The sequence below is a fragment of the Betta splendens genome, chromosome 5 (genome assembly GCF_900634795.4).
Source record: "Betta splendens chromosome 5, fBetSpl5.4, whole genome shotgun sequence".
Taxonomy (NCBI): Eukaryota; Metazoa; Chordata; class Actinopteri; order Anabantiformes; family Osphronemidae; genus Betta; species Betta splendens.
In genome coordinates this window covers 16,663,258-16,680,356 of record NC_040885.2, presented here as the reverse complement: position 1 = coordinate 16,680,356, position 17,099 = coordinate 16,663,258, and the positions used below count along the sequence as shown (strand labels likewise).

Here is a 17,099-nt window from a genome sequence, read left to right as displayed (position 1 = left end):
CCAGCTTAAATGTCTCTCAATGTGTGACATTTAAAGACAAAAATTAGAAAATAAACATCGACGACGTGTCCCAATGTAGTAGTGTAACTTGTACAGTTCAAGAAAAAAGACAAACAATTATGCTTTGCAAGATTATACAAACCATAAAACAAAGATACATTGGTAACACATGGAAATATAAAAATCTTTTATAAAAATGACATTTAAAAAAAAACAAAAAAACAAATGCAGCAAGCAGAACGTAATACATGAAGTACCCTTTGATATAAATACCTCTAAGTGCCAATACTGTCAACAGGTGCATTCTATCTTACAGTTTGTGAAGACTCCAAGCAACACCTCGTGATTCAATAGTTTAAGATAATTTTCAAAAGAGAAGAAGAAAAGTGTTACTTATTTGGGATACCAGATGTTTGCAAGCCATGCGGTTCAGTGTCCAGAGTTTAAACCCAATCCTTTCTGGAGGTACTTTTGTTTGCTTTCTGTTTAAAGCTCTTAATGGCCTTCTGTTTGCTGATAGTTTCCTCCCACTCGTAGCAGTGGTTTACTCGGGCACAGCTTAGCAGACAGGGCAGCTCGTCCTGCGTCTCAGTGTAATGATCGATCAGTTCTGCTATGGAACTGAACTCAGTCTTGCATTTCTGAGACAAAGATAAAGACACAGAAAATGATTGGATTGCAGTTCAACCTATTCCATCATAATATTGCTGACTAATTTCCTATTTGGTAATAATCCCAAGCATTGAGCCTACAGTATCTTGACACAAGTACCTGCAGGAGGAATGTCCCTTTACGCGTGTTTTCTATGAGGTGAGTGACCAGACCAGAGGGAAAGTGAATGATGAGAGAGCCACATTTGGGTTTTTTAGGAATGGGGCAAAGCAGAAAAGAACCCAGAACGTCATCTGCGAGCAGCGAGTAGCTGCTGTCACTGCAACAAAGAGAAGAAGCCATATTAAAAAAAAGTTGACGCGTTGAAAGCATCAATGGGCGTTCATGAGAAACACCTACGTTGCGATACCAGTCCAGGTCCACACAGCCTGAGCCAGAGCCTCTTCCGTTTCTGCTAGGGTTGGAGCGTGGGATTCTCTCCCAGGCGTCTTTCTTTGTTCTTTTTCTGTTTTACACAGAAAAAGAAGAGGTAAACATCCTAAATCTGTTTGAATTCCAAGAAAACAAAAAGTGGAAATATCCTACCAGCCCCGTTTGTGTGGAAAAGCATCCCGCGATAAAATGAGTAGAGGTGCTTGGTTTAAACATGACCGGTGGAAGTTGTAAAGAAGCAACCCCTCAACCCATAAACCCAAAGTTGTGGTTAACACGGTGAAGCCAACAGGAAACTGTTGGTAGCCTTTTCTATCAAGTGAATGTCCAAACACTTCCATGTGACACCACGACAGACAGTAAGTGACTGCTGATGGTCTGCTTTACCTAATGAACTCTCGGATTCTTGAAAGCGCACCGTGAACACTTGGCCCACCTTGAGACACACTCAGTTGCTCTTGAACGCTGCGCTGTTTGACCGGCGTGAAGGTGAAGGAGCGGTAAGCCCCAGAGCGCAGCACTTTGTTTCGCATGGCTTTCTTGCGGAACAGGGAGGGGGAGGATGTGGGGCAGGCCTCATCTTGGTCGTTGTGGAGTTCCTCAGGAGGCTTTGGATTTTTCTGCGGAGGAGAGACACGATTATGAGGATTGCAAAGTTAAGGTCATCGGAATTGGAGATATTTAGTTTTATTCAACTGAATCAAAATTCAGCATTTCCACTATTTTGTTTGGCATAAAAATCCACAAAATATCCAAAATGCAAAGGCAGTTAAAGGCTGACATTAACCAGACAGAACATGGTTTTAATGGTCCAGACCTTGGTGCCCAGCAACAAGCCTTGAAAGGGGGCTCTTCTGAAGGACACCAGGGCACTGACACTCAGAGGGAAACCGTGGTTGAGCAGCGAGGGGTTCCGTCGAGGGGCTGAGCCAACAAATTCAATCTGGGCCTCGTCTGGGTGCTTCTCCAAATACAACAGCTGGAAGCAGCGGCACAGCAGCAGGTTCAGAAACTGTGCCTGAGGGAGACAAACGTGAAATAAACCATCAGTGTCAGCGGAAGTATGGCCTCAGCTGCAGCACCGCCTCTTCTCCCAAACTAGCACTTACACCAACACGTTTTTCCATTACAACTGAACCTAAAACAATGGAGATGAGTCAGGTTTTACATCTTGCTCGTGTTTGATTGACTTCTTGCATACATGATTGCTAGATATGAATCTCCCAGCGAAGCCCTGCTCACCTTTCAGCCCAAACAGGTTGAATTAGCTGGACTGACTGGAAACGCCGGTGTGGGTGTGAGGGGTATTTAATGAAATGCTAATGGGAGCTAGACTCATTTCCTTTTAAGATCAACATCTCCGTGGGGTTGTTGTTCTAGGGCCCAGTGAACTCACTAGCTGGCGGTGCAGTCCAGCTCGGTACTCACAGCTCTGCAGTGCCTCGCCTGGAAAACGTGGCAGTAGAGCTGGGCGTCGAGGCTGCCCGGGTTGTGGGAGACGAAGGCGAACTGGGCGTCCGCGGGCCGGGCCGTGGACAGGGAGACCCTGCGCAGGGCGTGAGCCATCAGCAGCGTCTGAGGACACAGCGGGGACATGGGACACGGAGCCACAGAGACCGCAGACAGACACAAACCACCACCGCTCTCACCGTTTCATCCTCATCGTACATCTTCACCCCTTTGATTGAGAACCTGAGGGACACAGGGCGCCGCTTCTTGTGCGTCTGAGCGAGAACAACAGACACATCAGCTCTTGTACTCCGCCCAGAGTCTCTGCTTCTTCACGTGCGGATGAGGCCTTACTTTAAAGAGCTTCATGTGACCGTGCAGCTGCTCTATCTGCTCCTCCAAACAGCAGTCGTCCACCGCGAAGGAGCCCACATACTTTGAAGGCATGAGGTCGGGTTGAAGCACACACACAACCACCGAACCACGCGCTGAAGCAGCGTGTTACTCACCTCTGCTGAGCGCGTCACCACGTAGTCCTCGGCGACGGGAGCCTCACCCATGCTGCCTGTTTATCCAAGAAACAGGCGGCCACGAAATCAGTGCTGGGAACGAGTTCACGTTGGTCAACACTGGACTCAGGAGTCCGACAATCACACTGGAAACCACTCAACCATGAGGGAAAACAAGAATCAGGCGTCACAGCCACACCTGTGATTTTACTCAATACCTGTACGCCCATAGACTGCTGCATACTTGTACACACATTACTACAGTTTTATCGCTTTTCAGCGTCACGCGCGTCGAAGTCGTCGCTAAGACAGAGGAAATAGTTGCGGTTCAACAGCGCATAAGTCTCGACTTGCTTCGCCCTGAGCAGCACATCCGACCGATCCCCCACAACGCGACGGGTTAAAGCTTTTAATCGATCAGTTCACGGTCCGAACCTGAGCCCGGGTCACACCTCACACCAGAACTTGTTCCATGACAGCAGCTCACCGTTAGCTTCCGTTCGGTCCCACAGCCGCCGCTCCTCCTCGCTCCTACCTGCCTCCGCAGCTCCGCGGCCCAGGTGTGTTCGCTGCGGGCCAGAGGTGGGGCTCGGCGGAGAACGACCCGGGGGGAGGGGGCTACGAAAGCGGAAGTGAGTCCGAACACCTGTCCCGACCCGAACCTCCGCGAAAGGCCGCGGTCGGACCAGTGTGCGCTGCCTCTGCCTGCTTGGTGTCTAGTCGACGTTTTCCAGGCTCCACGTGTTCCCCGTGTCAGTCGCGCAGTGACGTCACACGGTCAGCGGTTGTAATACGTGATACCACCAGCTGCACCGCTCCACCATGCAACGTAGAATATCCTAGGGGTCAAGGTGTCAGAGGGGCCAAGTTTTAATTAAATGCCATATTTGTTGGCTGTTCTGTTCATAAAGCAACTTTAGAAATGTGTTAGTTTTTAAAACAATGAAATATGCATGAAGGCTCAAAATGTTTGATGCATGCGTGAAAAACAGCCCATTAATGCAGACATCTTTGCATTCAGTTGTAGATTTACTCAGTTGTAATGGTGTGTTAGCGTAGAGTGGCGTTAACGCAACTTAAAGCAGGCGTTGAGCTCTTAAAATTATAGGATTGATAGGAGGAAAAAAACAGTTGTGACACTTTTCTAAACTTCACCGCTTCATTCAATGCTTCTAGCAATCATTTGAATCTAAAAAAAGAATCTTTGGTCAAATGAAACAGAAATCCAAGGACGGCTTCTCCTGTTGAATATGATTCTAACATTGCAGCGCCTCAGCAACAAAAAATTAACATCACACTCTGTACTGCACTTTGTGCATGTAAATAATTAGAAACAAAGTTTTACAAATATAGTCATTTTTATTAATGACTTGGAAAAAAGATTAACAACACAGGGAATACATGCATGCAGGGTATGTATGAGCTATTGTCCTTTTAATCACAACACACATTTCTTATGATTTGTACTGTTTTACAGTTGTGAAGCAATAAAGTTATTTATGCCTACAGTGCGGCTTGTTAACATGTAGAAAAGAAACCCCCTCATGTAACTTCTTGCAAAACTAAAACTACCATAATGTTTAATTTCAACCAGGGAACAAAAGACAAAGCTTTATTAATAGGAACATTATGGTTTTAAATAAAGATAATTATTTAAGCACACATATGCACATCAGTTCAGATTTGTACGCAGTGTTGCATGACCAAAGTTTGTAGTATCATCCCAGGACAACAGCCCTAAAACCAGATTTATAAAATATTAACATTATTAATCATTTAACCGTTCACCCTCAGATGGAAATAAAACGGGAATTTTCAAGCCTCCAAAACATATGTGGCCTCAATTAATGTCAGGAATGTGAACTGCTAACACCAACAACATAAACAAGAAATATAAAAACAGAAGTCACTACATGGCTCTAGTTACAGTATGTCTGAATGGCTAGGCTTCTCCCAAGCAGGCAGCTGCTCACAAATGTCTTTTAACGGCAACACTGAAAAAGCTTTTCTATATAATGTGATTAAAAAGCAAAATCAGAAACTCTCCGTGTACAGTAAACGTAACTGGTAGGATAACATTCTTATTCTACAACACAAATTAAAAAAAAAAAAAAAAAAACTACTGCCCCATTAAAAAGGGAAAAAATGATAAAAGAGAGAGACTAGTGAAACAAAGCAGCAGACTGCTGCATATTCAGAGCAGCCCAGTTTGTCAACAGCGCTCTAGAACTCAATACTTCCCTCGCTTTGATTTACGAGTAGACTGCTTGGTGCTCTTGGCCCCTCTTTTAGCTACAGGCTTGGAGGAGGGCTCCTCAGGCTCAGGCTGTTTGGACCCACTCTTGGTGGCTGTCTTTTTTACTACGCGCTCCGCAGGGGATGGCTCTTCAGGCTTGGATCGCTTGGACCCACTTTTTGTCGTCTCCTTTGTGGGCGCCGTTTCCTCAGGGGTCGGTTCTCTGGACACAGGTCGCTTGGACCCCCTTTTGGCCAACTTTTTAACAGCTGGTGTTTTGGGTTTTTTGGCAGGAGCTCCTCTCTTGACGGGTGTAGATTTGGGTGGAGGAGCGGATTCTTTCTTGGAGACCGACTGTTTCCCTCCCGTTCTCTTGGCTGAAGACTCCGCTTTCTTGGATGGGGACTTTTTTGTGAGGGCACTCCCCCTGCCCTTAGCTTTTGACTGACTGGTACTTTTGGATTTTTTGGTAGGTGGAGGTTGGCGAGCCTTAGGTGGAGGCCTCTTCAGAGCTTTCCTTAAAATAATTTACACAGATTAAATGATGTAGGTGAAAAGTAACTACAATGCATAGACCTAAAGGGAGGGGGGCACCAGGTGGGTCTGTTGGCATTTATAGTATGTACTATATACACAACCATTATACAGTACTTAGTACACTTACTTCTTAGGTGGAGGAGCTTCATATTCTTCCTCTGATTCCTCTTCTGACTCTTCTTCTGAGGACTCAGCTGTCCGCCTCCGTTTAGGTGAAGCTGGAGTGTTTTTCACTGGCTCTTTAAACTTTTCTGGGTACAGGATGCTGGGACTAAAGAGAAAAGGGAAAATGTAAACAACTAACAAGACAAGTATGAGAAGTGTGTTTATATGGGGAAGGCAAAAATGTCAGGAACATCTTTGAAACTAAATCTGAATAAAAGTTTTAAATGGTAAAAAAATAATCATTCTCAAATATGCTATACCTTGGGTAGAAAGGGAACGAGAGCTGGTAGGTCCCTACGAAGCCATGACCCGTGATCTGCTCCATCCACCCCAGTACTTTACACTTCGTTAGGGTCCTCCTCAGATTGGCCACTGAGGGACATAATGCTTAGGTGTCACATTAAAAATGAAAAGAATATACAAAAAAACAGTACACAACTCACACAATTACGAGCAAACAAAGGATCATAATAACCTACATAGCTGATGCTCTTTTCTGTCCTTGTTGGCGTCTAGTAGGTATTTGCGTAGCGTGGTGGTGCTGCAGGTTTTGGGTTCATTCATGGCTGTGATGGCGGCTGTGATGGCATCCTCCAGTGCACCGCCCTTCAACAGGATCTGGTTCCCAGTACGTTTCAGCTGTGATGGTGAACACAAGCGTTTTCAGGATCAGATGGCCTGGTTTGTGTGTGCACTAGAAAAATATGTTGCCTAAAATCACAGCTCGGCCGAGTTTTAGAAACTTATTCTTGTTTAATGTTAGACTACAATCTGCCTTTGTCCATCACAATGCTTTAGAGCTTTACCTGGAAAGTCCCTCTGGCTCCTTTTCCAGTGATTTGCTCTAGTTGTCCTTTTTCCACTGCCTTTACTAAAGCTGTCTTTAGGACCTCAGGCCTGAAGACAAGTTGTTGTATCAGTAATACATACAATAATTCTATCTAATCAGAGTCATACACATTGCTCATTTCATATCTGTACTACTAAGTGTGAAATAAACCATTAAATCAGTGTAGAAAACTAAACCATTGGCGGTTGTTCTGTGCAAGCTTCCAACTGAGAAAAATAGAGATGTCAAAAAGTAATTGTGAAGGTTGGCACCTGGTTTCGACGTTGAGGCTGGGGAAGTGCTGCTCCACGTATTTCTTGATCAGATTGTAGGAAGCCTCCTTGGGCTCACAGAGCCGAGTGATGATGAGAGGAAGAGCATCTCCCAGTGACTCCTGCTTCTGAGCAGCTTTCTGAAACACCATCCATTTAAAGACAGGAGGAAAAAGATGATTTGATTTCCTTAGAATAAGAAATGGGTGTCATTTGTGAAAATGCATTTCATATTTTTACTGAGGGTTTTTTGATGTAGGTAGAGGGGTTTTCATGCAGTTATACATTTAGCGTCAAAGGTTTTGTTAATATGATTTATTGATGTGCAGAGATAATATACACTAAAGTCAAAGTACTTAGCTCTTTTCCTACATACATTCGACAGGCGGACCTGCTTTCCAATGGCGAAGGTTCCAGAAAGGCCTTTACCCTTCAACTGCCAGAGAGAAGGCACAAACAGAAGTAAGCACACCTGACACATTTGCTGTTTTCATTAACATTTAAATGAACAGGTGCCATTATGTAATAGTGTTGCATGACATAAAAGTCAAACCTTTGACAAAATTCTTACTAAAAATGTAAGTTTCAAATCTGGGACCGTGCTTTAATTCACATTCCTCCATAGAATAAAACGCAAGTAAATGCTCTTTACCTGTTTGATGGTGCCCTTCTCCAAATGTTTCTTCATTGCTTTTTTAATTAAAAACTTTTTCCTGTCAAGTTCCTTCCTTGGGTACTTTTTCATAATATATTTCATGACAGACTGGTATGAAAACCCAGACTTGTTGTTACATGACTGCAAAGAAAGATAGACATTAAATCAAATATACAAAAACAAAAAGCCCAATAACTGTGTTTAGGCCTGGAGTTATAGAACGTGTACATACCGTAATAGCTTCAATAAGGACATTATCAACTTTTGTCTGAGTGCCTGAGAAATTGGTAACAGGAAGTTTTTTGCTGGCACTGACGCTAGCCCAGGCAGGAATCGTCCTTTTAACCTTCTTGACCTTGGATTTCTCGTACTTGTAGCCGTCCTTCAACCTATCATTGAAAGCAAAACACAAGTTCAGTAAAGTGGGTTGTGTCTATAGTAGCGATATTTCACTGTGATCGTCACCACCCTTATCTTTATCACATCCTCACCTTAGTAGGAGAACATAGCAGTGTGTTGCACACTGTCCAGCCGCGCAGTCCTTGCATTTGTCACTTTGTCCGTTTGTCACCGACGGGAAAGACAAAATGAGTTTTCAGAACATCTGTCTTAATGACCACCATAGTAATTTGACACTATCTGAATTCTGTGCTAATGAATTGTATGCACAAAAGGTGAATGTTGGCTTTGATATGGGAGAAGAAGAGGAGGAGAAAATACCAACATTACAAGTTACAAGGTCCCCAGATATACACTGGGCCATTGGTCTAAAGATTTGATTTACATAATTTTCTCAAACCCTTTAATAACCTGCAGCTAGAGAGAGGGGCTCTTTCTAGAATTGGAACGCCATGATTAGTTGTAATTGAGGAAATGATGCCAATGTATTCTCCTCCTAAACTCCTCCAAAAAAGGAGAAAGTACATCTGTTCGACAACCATGTAAAAAGGAAGTGGATGTTGCCGTCACATCTTTTACAAACGCAGCACTGCCGGTGACAGGTGCATTGTGCCGTTATCCAGCAGAGGTAAGGATCATATAAACAGATAAAAGTGCTATCAAAGTGAAATATCGCAGCGCTCAGAGTCGCACACTCGCCCTCTGGTGAGACTCACCCTTTCTTCTCCGATGCTTCACCTCCCTTCTCCTCCGGGGCTCCCTCTTCCGCCTTCTCCCCATTCTCTGTGGGCTGCGACTTGCTCGAGCTCTTGCCCTCCTCGACCTCGGCTGCTGCGGCTGAGGACGCGGCCTGTTCTTTGTCAGCAGAGGGCGACTCCTCCGAGGAAGCCTCCGGCGCTGGGGGGGAAATATTTACAGCGTGAAATCTTGATGTTGGTGAAGATGTAAAAGTTTGTTGATTTACTGTACTGTTGTCTACTTGCGGTTTACAGTGAAGCACACGCTATTCATTCTGGGGCCGAGTGATAAACCTCACAAATGTGTAATGTTTTGTTTGGCCAGCTCATGGTACTGTACACACTGGATCATTTGGGAGTTAACGCGAATCTCTGGATCAGACTGGATTTGTGAGATGTGCCTTTTCAATTCTGGGTCTTTCTTCATTTAGTATGCAAAGGTTAACAATCATATTCTTCAGTGAATGCTTCAGTCCACGTACTTGGACTTCTAATTAGAGATCATATGTAATTAGAAGACATGCGTGTCAACTGTTGCAGGGCTTGTTTCTGTGATGAGCGGCTGCATCAACAAACTCTCCAGACTGGATGCAGAGTTCAGTGAGTGGCTTTGGATGCTTTGGTGAGAACTGAGGCCCCAGGGGAATCTGCGTCGCTGGTTGTGGTGCGTTCACGGGTCCGTGGCTCAGGTGATGGGCGACCCCGGCCTCACCTTTCTCTGCTGAAGTGGCGGGGGGCTTCTCTTGGGTTGGAGTCGCTGCTGCTCGGCGAATCGGCATCACGGGAGATTTCTCTGGACGGGGAAAAGAACACGCGTCTGAACACCGGAAAAACCAGATGAGCACAGCGGTGTTTTGACGCGTGGTATAAAAAAAAGACGGCCGTCAAACCCGATTCATTCATTGAGGACCATTATCCTCGAAAGGAATAAAACGCTGCCCTCGCGTTTCACGTGACGCACTCGGCTTTTCAGCGAGGCTCAACGCAGTCGAGCTCATTGCCCGCTTTCTACGCCAAACACAAGTCGGTCATTTTGTCCGTTGGTATATACACACACAGTAATGGCGTCGTACAAGGCTGATAAAATTCATTTCAGCTGCATGGAGTCAAAAGACTACGCCGCGCTTCCGCCAAGGCGCCCATGCAACCCCGCGTTTCGCGCACCGTTTGCAGTACTGACTAAAACTCACCTTTCAATCGTAGAAAACAAGTCTGATACGTTAGGGTCAATTTCTGCACGGTCCTTTATTTAGATTACTCTTCGTCGAGCCCCGCCCCATCAGGACCGTTGGGCACGTCACGGCGTCACGTCGCACGTCGTCGGTAGATTCCCACTGTCATGGCGGCCGAGGCTAACCCTGGAAGGCGGCTAGCTTTGGGTCAAACCGCCGCGCAGCGCACCCCACAGGACGCACGTTCACTTTCCCCCCACGGACACGCGAAGACAAGCTTCACACCAATTCAACCACGCGTGTTTTCGAGACGTGCGAGCCGCGTCCAGCTACTTTCTCTCCAGCATTGGGAACTAACGTTAACCGTTACTTTACCACAGCCGCGGAGACTTGACCTGTACAGGCTGTGTTGATTTCCAATAGGCAGGAGTAGAGTCCGTAGAAAATGTTAGAACCCTTCTATTCTATTACAAAATTGTAAAGGCACAAGAAAGAAAAACAGCAGAAATCTCAATCTTAATAAAAGACGTGGAGTATGCAAATCATTAAGGTTCACCGTGAGATGTGACTTATGACCTACAAACACAAACAAAAACCATTAAAAACAAATCATGAGAATTTCCCTTTTTTAAATACCCTTTTTGTCTTTAATGTATTTACAAGCATTTAACCTGCCCTGTAGGTGTTACAAGCATTGTTCGGTGATCCTGGCCATTTGCTTTTTAAACTTGCATTTTTGCTCATGTCACTTGAACATATCTGGTTTGTTCATATGCATTTTTATGAAAGTTATTTGAACTGACTTGCATCGCCTCTTATTATACGACTGCCTCTCGTGAGGCATATGTACATATCAACACAGAGCAAGCCACGGCTGAGGAGGCAACCTTTGACCCCAAACGTCACACACAAACAACGTTAACAGTTCCTTTTCATCTCTGCCTCCCTTTCATCCCAAAATAAATTTGTTTTACCCTGTTTTATACCAAACAGTTTAGAATCCAGGGAGGCTACTTATTTCACAATTAATATTTTGTTATTATAATTATTTATATTGTTATTTCTGTTCTGTTTTGTTGTGAGCATCTGCAAATGTTAAATAACTTTCATATTTGCAGTTCTTAAAAAAATAATAAATTAAAGAGTCCAGAACCTATGCATTTTTAAGTCTCTTCTTAAAAAGTAACAAAAGAAAAGTAAGGTAAAATTTAAAACAAAAATATTTTCTATGTATAATACAGGTATTTAGTGCTTCCGCCGTTGGAATCCAAACTCAAAATGGCGGCATGTTTCAGAACTGTACCGCAGAAAAAAATTCCAGCCGTTAACACGTCGTCCTGCCCACACACCCATTTTGAATGTCTGTAAGGATGCAGTGTCCACTGGTCTCTCTCGTCAATTGTCCTCCGACTCCTCTTCAGCCTCCCGCAGCCAAGTGAAGAAGGCCGTTACAGACTTCAGAGCCACACCCTTACCCTGCTGCTCCGCAGGGTCTTTGCTCGTCTCCCACTTGTAGAAGGCGTCTTCGGATATTACGTCCTCATCATATAGACAGTCAAAGAACATCCGGAGAAGGTCTACAAACATAGAGAAAACCCTTGGTAAATTAAAAGCATTCTTTCGAAAACAATGTTCATCTGTGACAAGCAATGTTCATAAAAACTTCACACAAAGGTCTGTTCAGAGAGTAGTTGTGTGGCTTATTGTCTCAGTGTTTAATCAAAAATGATGAAGGACCATTAAAAGCAGCCAGAGAAAAAATGGAAACTTGAATAACTCAAAATCCATTCAATGCAAAACATGTGCAGATGATCAGCTAACTTCCAAAGCTACTAATCATTTATTATACGATGGAGAAAAAAATGACACATTATTTGCAACTATAATGTAATCTGCTGTGATACAATAACAAGAAAGTCTTAGTGTCACTGTGAGGAAACCTACTTGGAGGCTGATCAAGGGCGACGATCAGCGCCTGAAGTGCATAAAGTGCTTGCAGCTGTCGCTCAGTGTCTGAGTTAAGGTACTTGAGTAATACAGGCAATCTCCTCTGGATGATGGCCGTGTCCACTCTACAGTTGGTGTTATCATCTGTTCAGTAAAGCAGGAGGTAAAGTGAATAAACTCAGAGTTTGGTCGAGTTGTAAACTTTACAAACGTTACAATCAGCGATGTGACAGGACATCTCCAGGCGGTGGCGTGTTTACCTTTTACTGCGGCCTTACACACAGCTGTCATCAAAGCCCTCAGGAAGGGAGACGAGCTCATCTGAGATTCATCCAGGTTTGCCTGGAAACACAGGACAACACACAATTAGTCCATTTCAAATTGCTGACCTGGCAGTGATGCAACAATAACAATACACCAACCCCAATACAGCCCATCCATGTCTGGGAGATGTGTGAACAGTGAGCGGGAATGCCGATGACATAACTACTTGAACTGTGGAATTCCCTTAGCATCATGTAGTGTGTTTTTTGTTTTTGGCTGCTGACGTCTGCCTCAACTCTGACTGCAGTCTGCTGCTTGTATTCTCTTATCAAGCTCATAGCTTAATGGCTACATGTCCTGTGTGTTTGTAGTGCTCATCATATAAGCCAACGTTATGAATGACCACCTGACGCTTCTGTAGGTGCAGCTAAACAGATGCTGCTTACTGGAAAAAAGATACGTGTACACACGTTTCACATCTACGTGGGGACTCACCATTGACATAATGCCTTCCTAGCCCCTAACCATCACAACTAGAGAGACATCTAACCTTTGCTCTAATCAAACCAAAACTCAATTCTAACCTCAGCCCTAAAATCACATCTTGACCCTCAAAAAAGCCTTTGGACTGGTGGGACCCGCCAAGTGTACCCACGTTGGCACAATGTCCTCACCTTGATAGTAAAAACATGATTTATGGTCCCCACGTTGAAGAAAACACACGCACACACAAGAGCACGGGCACGCACGCATACAAAGGAGGAGCTGAAAATCAAACTGTCACTTCAGCTCTAGAGTGAATGTAAAGTGAGTCAGTGTTGTGTTTAGTTTGTGAAATAATGTCATGAGTATGACTATAGAATCAGACATTGTTGGACACAACAGAGTCGGATGTGACCTCATGGAAATACAGTTTACTGGTTTTAATGGGTGCTGCTGACTGTTAGGGACAATGAAAAAAAGAGTTTTTTTGAAGCCTAGTAGAAGATGCACAAAACTGTTGTGTGTACCCTCAGTAAACTGCTGTAGTCGCTCAAATGAACATTACACACACACTGAGTACGATAAAGTCCATTTATTTTTTTGGCCAACTAACTGACATTTATGCTTCTAATAACGTGTTCCAGGACATTTATGCAAATCACTTTACAAACACTAACATTAAACATTAACATAAAAATCTGTTCAAAATAAAATCTTTTCAGGCCATAACTTTTATCCAGTGGCCAGTCTGTGAAGTGTCTTTCTGATAAGTGCGTTAACACTGGTCATTTGTCATACTTCTACCCAGTTGAAGATCTGCTCATCAGTGGCCATGTCCTCCAGGAGGAGTTTATCCAGCTGTTGGCTCAGCTCCTCAGGAGACAAGATCCTTTTAGACACTGCCGCCTCAGGGTTGGAGCCGTCCAACAGAACAAACTGGAGTTTCTGTTTGTCCCAAAACAAGAATGATACAGAAAAAGGGACAAATTAAATATGACTGGAATACATTAGTATCCACTTGCTTTGCTGCATTTTTTTCTGAAGCATTTCATAAACAAACCTGTTGTGAAATGAAAGCCTGAACGTCCTCTCCCTCTGGCAGAAAGTCGGTCCAGTTGAGGCCAGATTCCTTCCACAAAGAACCTACAGTTCTATGGCTCTGCAGAGACAACACCAGGCACCATCACACATGTTCTCAGACACATCTACTTCATGGATTTAAACATCTGTTGCTATAACAGTTTGAAGGTAAGTAAAAAGTTCAAAGGCTTTACTCATGCATTAATACAATGTGTCCATGTAAAAGGCATGAAACACCAGAACAGAAGCTCTATGAAGCTCTATGAATTTGATAAAGTGTTTAATGGAAAAGTAGCTGTTGATGATACTCTACTATCTCCCCAGGTGTAAAATGAATGAATGACAGCGTAGAAAAAAGGCTTTTTTACCATTTGTTTGCATAGTATGTGCATTATTTCAGAAATTAAGATCCCAGCTCTTCCAACAGGAAGCAAAGGTTTGCTTAATTCACTGTGAACAAACACAGAACACAAATATTAGACTGATCATGATTAGTTTACAGTAAATGTGCATCCACTGCAGCCAGAGTTAGAAATATGAAGAAAACCATATACCAACTCTCAAGTTGCCATTTTTTCCTGAGCAAACACAAATCATACCACAACGCTTTGGGAATGAATGAATGAGTGGGAAGGAATGAATGAGGCTGTCGCTGCATTTATACCTAAAGAGCTCTCTCATAGAGAAGCCCCCATCCCTCAGCACAGGACTTAGCAGCTCTGCCAAGTACAGCCAGATGTGGGGAATGTCGATGGCCATGTCGTCCGCTTGCTCCAGCGTGTCTGCAAACCTGAGGAAACACCAAAACAGCTGGAGTTCAATCGGAGCACTGTGATTACATGTCATAATGACTCAAGCAAGGCCTCACATTTTGCAGGAAAACTGACCCTTTGTAAAACTGGGATTTGGGAATGATGCCCTGCTGCACCAGCTGGAAGAAGAGTTGGCCCATGTGGTCCCGTGTTATTTGACTGCGCTCCAGGGTGGACTCCACTCCAACACGCACAAATATGTGGAGCTGAGAGCCCAACTCGAGCTCGTCCACACACTGGACAGCCTCCTGCAAAAAACAAAGGGACATTATGACGACGGTCAGCCAGAAACAGAAAACCAAGCTTATACTACACTAGTTGGTAGGAGCTAAAACAGAAAAGGATTCAAGCATTCCTATTTTGGCTTATGCGGCGTACGTGTGCGTTTTTGTCAAGTTATAGTTAAGTCTGTTCTCGCTGCCATCCGAAGATGAGCTGCGTGAGGGCGAGTGTGACAATGTACAGCAAAGGACTAAGTTAATCTCAGTACCTTGTAATCATTTATGTGCAGGAACTCATTGATGATGGACTTGGACTTCCTCTCAATCTCCTCCTCAGACAAGGTAGGTTTGTCTAAGATCTGGACTACAGGCTCTGGTTTCACTGTCAGCATAAAAGAAAACCAGTTAAGAGCATCTGTATTAAAAGATACATTCTACAGTATGTTGTCAAACAACTGATCCCTTTTTACTAGTGACTTTTCACAAGATTATTTTTTTTCTTCTATGGAAAAGAATGTTGAGTATATGTTATTAAATGTATTTTAATTATCATCATCATCATTATTATTATTATTATAATATGGACACATCCAGGACCTTAGAAACAGAACAATAGAATATAAAGAATTATAATAAGGTGCTAGGTAATTCTACATGTGTTTTTACATTTTAGTTGCTGCCACATTGTTAAGAACCTGAATGACACATTCATGGCGTTGGCCTCACCAGGTTCCTTGACTCTGCTGCGCTCAGGCTCTGTTTTGTCCTCTGTAACACTTGGTCTCCGAGGCTCGGCTCCCTCGCGCTCCCGCTCTCGTCGAGGCTCCTCAGGTGTTTGACTCTCCAGCAGCTCCTTTGAACTGCCTCTTCTGATGAACGGCCCTGGCCGTGACGATGGAGGGGAAGAGATCAGCGGCTTCTCACTGCGCTCTCTGCCTGCACTGCTACGGCTGCTCGGGGGGAAAAAGAGCAAACTGAGTGCATCAGAAAAACAAATTACATACAGGAGCAACTAAGACTCGCTTTGTCCTTTACCCTGCCAGAGTTCTCCTGGAGTCGAAGTCCTGGTTTTGTGTAGGTGTGCTGGAGGGCTGAGGTGATGGCATGGTCTGCAGTGCAGAGTAGCGGTTGAGGCCAGCTGTCCGTGATAGTTCTATTGACAAGGAAGAGAAGTGACAAAAGGTTGTTGGAAGGTTAAACTAATCAACTTGCCAACATTCTTCCAATGTGTGGGTTTAAAAAAGTGTTTTCTAAAAAGGCAGAATTTCTTTTGGTGTGTACAGTCATAAAGGCTATTTCTCTCTTCGGCAGCTCAAAGTTAAGAGGAAATATTTGGCTATGTGATGAACAGTGTCGTCACCACTGTGTTTCCAGACATCCTTCATGTATTAATATTTCTACTTGCTGTGACATCCTACCTGCATCACTGGCCTTGGCTCCTCCACTGCTTCCTTTTACCCACGTGACCTGAGCCCGTGGGCCCAATTGGATCTTCTCATCCATCTGAGGCTGCAGAAAAAGAAATATGAATATACACGCTTCACTACTGCTGCCGCTTTACACTAGGTTAACAAAAGAAGGGGATTAATGTTAATGAGAGGGCAATTGTTAACAAAAGGTTCACAATTGCCCTCTGACAGCCAAGCTGGGTCAAAACCTGTCATTGGGTGGTGGCTAGACTTTTGCTGCTTGTCAGGACAGGCAGCACGTGGGCTTTTCTCTACTTTGACTCAGTAGGAAAGCTACACCGGCTGCTACTCGCAGCACAAGTGTTGTCATCTTCACCCTGGGAGCGTTTAAAAAATGCCCATATTTGTGCCTACTCTTCAGCCTCTGTCGTGCGCGATACGGAGGACAATTGTAAACGCGCGAATGTGGAGACAGAAATTAGATGCCATTGTATAAATAACATAAGGCTGTTTAGTTTAATAAAAGAAAAAAAACACAGACCTGTTATATAGGAAAGATCATCTTAAATTACTTCTGTCGTTATTCTACTAAAATAAAATGAACTTAACCTTCAAGGGGCGCCCTCCAATAGAATGGTAGGGGGTTTAGCATTTGCTTCTGTTCATCTCCGCACTACAATCAGCTACAGAAGCTTTAAAACAGTTTCTTTGCAATTAACATTCTGCTTCCATTACAGAATTTTATTAAGCTTTTAGGCAAAACAGTCTGATTTGTCTGATGACTGAGAAAACAACAAAATGCACATTAATGCAGACTGATAAACGAATAAGGAATGAATAAACATTCTTGGTCATTCTGTTTGTCTGTATCTCTCCAGC

At 43.9% G+C, this 17,099-nt stretch overlaps 3 protein-coding genes across 21 annotated transcripts in view; all 3 read right to left on the bottom strand.

The window, feature by feature from the left end:
• Nucleotides 1-66: 66 nt before the first annotated feature.
• On the bottom strand, nucleotides 67-3,772 carry sh2d5 (SH2 domain containing 5). 4 transcript variants are annotated; one of them, XM_029150427.3, is made up of 10 exons: nucleotides 3,490-3,772; nucleotides 3,003-3,158; nucleotides 2,848-2,928; nucleotides 2,694-2,768; nucleotides 2,473-2,619; nucleotides 1,862-2,062; nucleotides 1,481-1,664; nucleotides 1,012-1,117; nucleotides 772-931; nucleotides 67-641 (listed from the first exon to the last, which is right to left on the bottom strand). In XM_029150427.3, the coding sequence occupies exons 2-10, from the start codon at nucleotides 3,051-3,053 to the stop codon at nucleotides 444-446; spliced, it is 1,203 nt and encodes a 400-aa protein (XP_029006260.1). In that variant the 5' UTR covers nucleotides 3,054-3,158; nucleotides 3,490-3,772; the 3' UTR covers nucleotides 67-443. The 4 variants fall into 4 exon arrangements, with proteins under 4 accessions (XP_029006260.1, XP_029006259.1, XP_029006258.1 ...); XM_029150426.3 differs by having other exon boundaries at nucleotides 3,003-3,148; XM_029150425.3 differs by having other exon boundaries at nucleotides 3,003-3,095.
• Nucleotides 3,773-4,341: 569 nt separating this feature from the next.
• hp1bp3 (heterochromatin protein 1, binding protein 3) lies at nucleotides 4,342-10,180 on the bottom strand. 3 transcript variants are annotated; one of them, XM_029150375.2, is made up of 13 exons: nucleotides 10,023-10,180; nucleotides 9,545-9,625; nucleotides 8,812-8,992; nucleotides 8,188-8,250; nucleotides 7,929-8,085; nucleotides 7,694-7,837; nucleotides 7,418-7,477; nucleotides 7,042-7,181; nucleotides 6,747-6,837; nucleotides 6,420-6,579; nucleotides 6,201-6,312; nucleotides 5,903-6,046; nucleotides 4,342-5,755 (listed from the first exon to the last, which is right to left on the bottom strand). In XM_029150375.2, exons 2-13 carry the CDS (start codon nucleotides 9,609-9,611, stop codon nucleotides 5,233-5,235), a joined length of 1,842 nt encoding a protein of 613 aa, XP_029006208.1. In that variant the 5' UTR covers nucleotides 9,612-9,625; nucleotides 10,023-10,180; the 3' UTR covers nucleotides 4,342-5,232. The 3 variants fall into 3 exon arrangements, with proteins under 3 accessions (XP_029006208.1, XP_029006210.1, XP_055364977.1); XM_029150377.2 differs by lacking the exon at nucleotides 8,188-8,250; XM_055509002.1 differs by lacking the exon at nucleotides 10,023-10,180 and having other exon boundaries at nucleotides 9,545-9,648.
• Nucleotides 10,181-10,622: 442 nt separating this feature from the next.
• The window catches only part of eif4g3a (eukaryotic translation initiation factor 4 gamma, 3a), a 32,015-nt gene continuing 25,538 nt past the window's right edge, over nucleotides 10,623-17,099 (bottom strand). For all 14 annotated transcript variants that reach the window (XM_029150286.3, XM_029150289.3, XM_029150290.3 and 11 more), the window contains 12 exons: nucleotides 16,230-16,320; nucleotides 15,847-15,964; nucleotides 15,538-15,761; nucleotides 15,081-15,193; nucleotides 14,666-14,838; nucleotides 14,443-14,568; nucleotides 14,147-14,228; nucleotides 13,759-13,857; nucleotides 13,497-13,643; nucleotides 12,212-12,293; nucleotides 11,949-12,095; nucleotides 10,623-11,581 (listed from right to left, as the gene is read on the bottom strand). In XM_029150286.3, coding sequence (XP_029006119.1) covers nucleotides 11,400-11,581; nucleotides 11,949-12,095; nucleotides 12,212-12,293; nucleotides 13,497-13,643; nucleotides 13,759-13,857; nucleotides 14,147-14,228; nucleotides 14,443-14,568; nucleotides 14,666-14,838; nucleotides 15,081-15,193; nucleotides 15,538-15,761; nucleotides 15,847-15,964; nucleotides 16,230-16,320 — 1,584 coding nt within the window. In that variant the 3' untranslated portion in view covers nucleotides 10,623-11,399. The remainder of the gene's footprint in view (nucleotides 11,582-11,948; nucleotides 12,096-12,211; nucleotides 12,294-13,496; nucleotides 13,644-13,758; nucleotides 13,858-14,146; nucleotides 14,229-14,442; nucleotides 14,569-14,665; nucleotides 14,839-15,080; nucleotides 15,194-15,537; nucleotides 15,762-15,846; nucleotides 15,965-16,229; nucleotides 16,321-17,099) is intronic.

What these genes read in the sequence shown, in the direction of transcription:
- sh2d5 (XM_029150427.3), bottom strand. Translation starts at nt 3,053, where the DNA reads ATGGGTGAGGCTCCCGTCGCCGAGGACTACGTGGTGACGCGCTCAGCA. An exon ending in GTCACATGAAGCTCTTTAAA is followed by an intron (nt 2,769 to 2,847) that starts GTAAGGCCTCAT and finishes GTTCTCGCTCAG; the next exon opens with ACGCACAAGAAGCGGCGCCC. An exon ending in TGTACGATGAGGATGAAACG is followed by an intron (nt 2,620 to 2,693) that starts GTGAGAGCGGTG and finishes CTGTGTCCTCAG; the next exon opens with ACGCTGCTGATGGCTCACGC.
- hp1bp3 (XM_029150375.2), bottom strand. Translation starts at nt 9,611, where the DNA reads ATGCCGATTCGCCGAGCAGCAGCGACTCCAACCCAAGAGAAGCCCCCC. An exon ending in AGAAGGGCACCATCAAACAG is followed by an intron (nt 7,478 to 7,693) that starts GTAAAGAGCATT and finishes TCTCTCTGGCAG; the next exon opens with TTGAAGGGTAAAGGCCTTTC. An exon ending in GAGCCAGAGGGACTTTCCAG is followed by an intron (nt 6,580 to 6,746) that starts GTAAAGCTCTAA and finishes TCACCATCACAG; the next exon opens with CTGAAACGTACTGGGAACCA.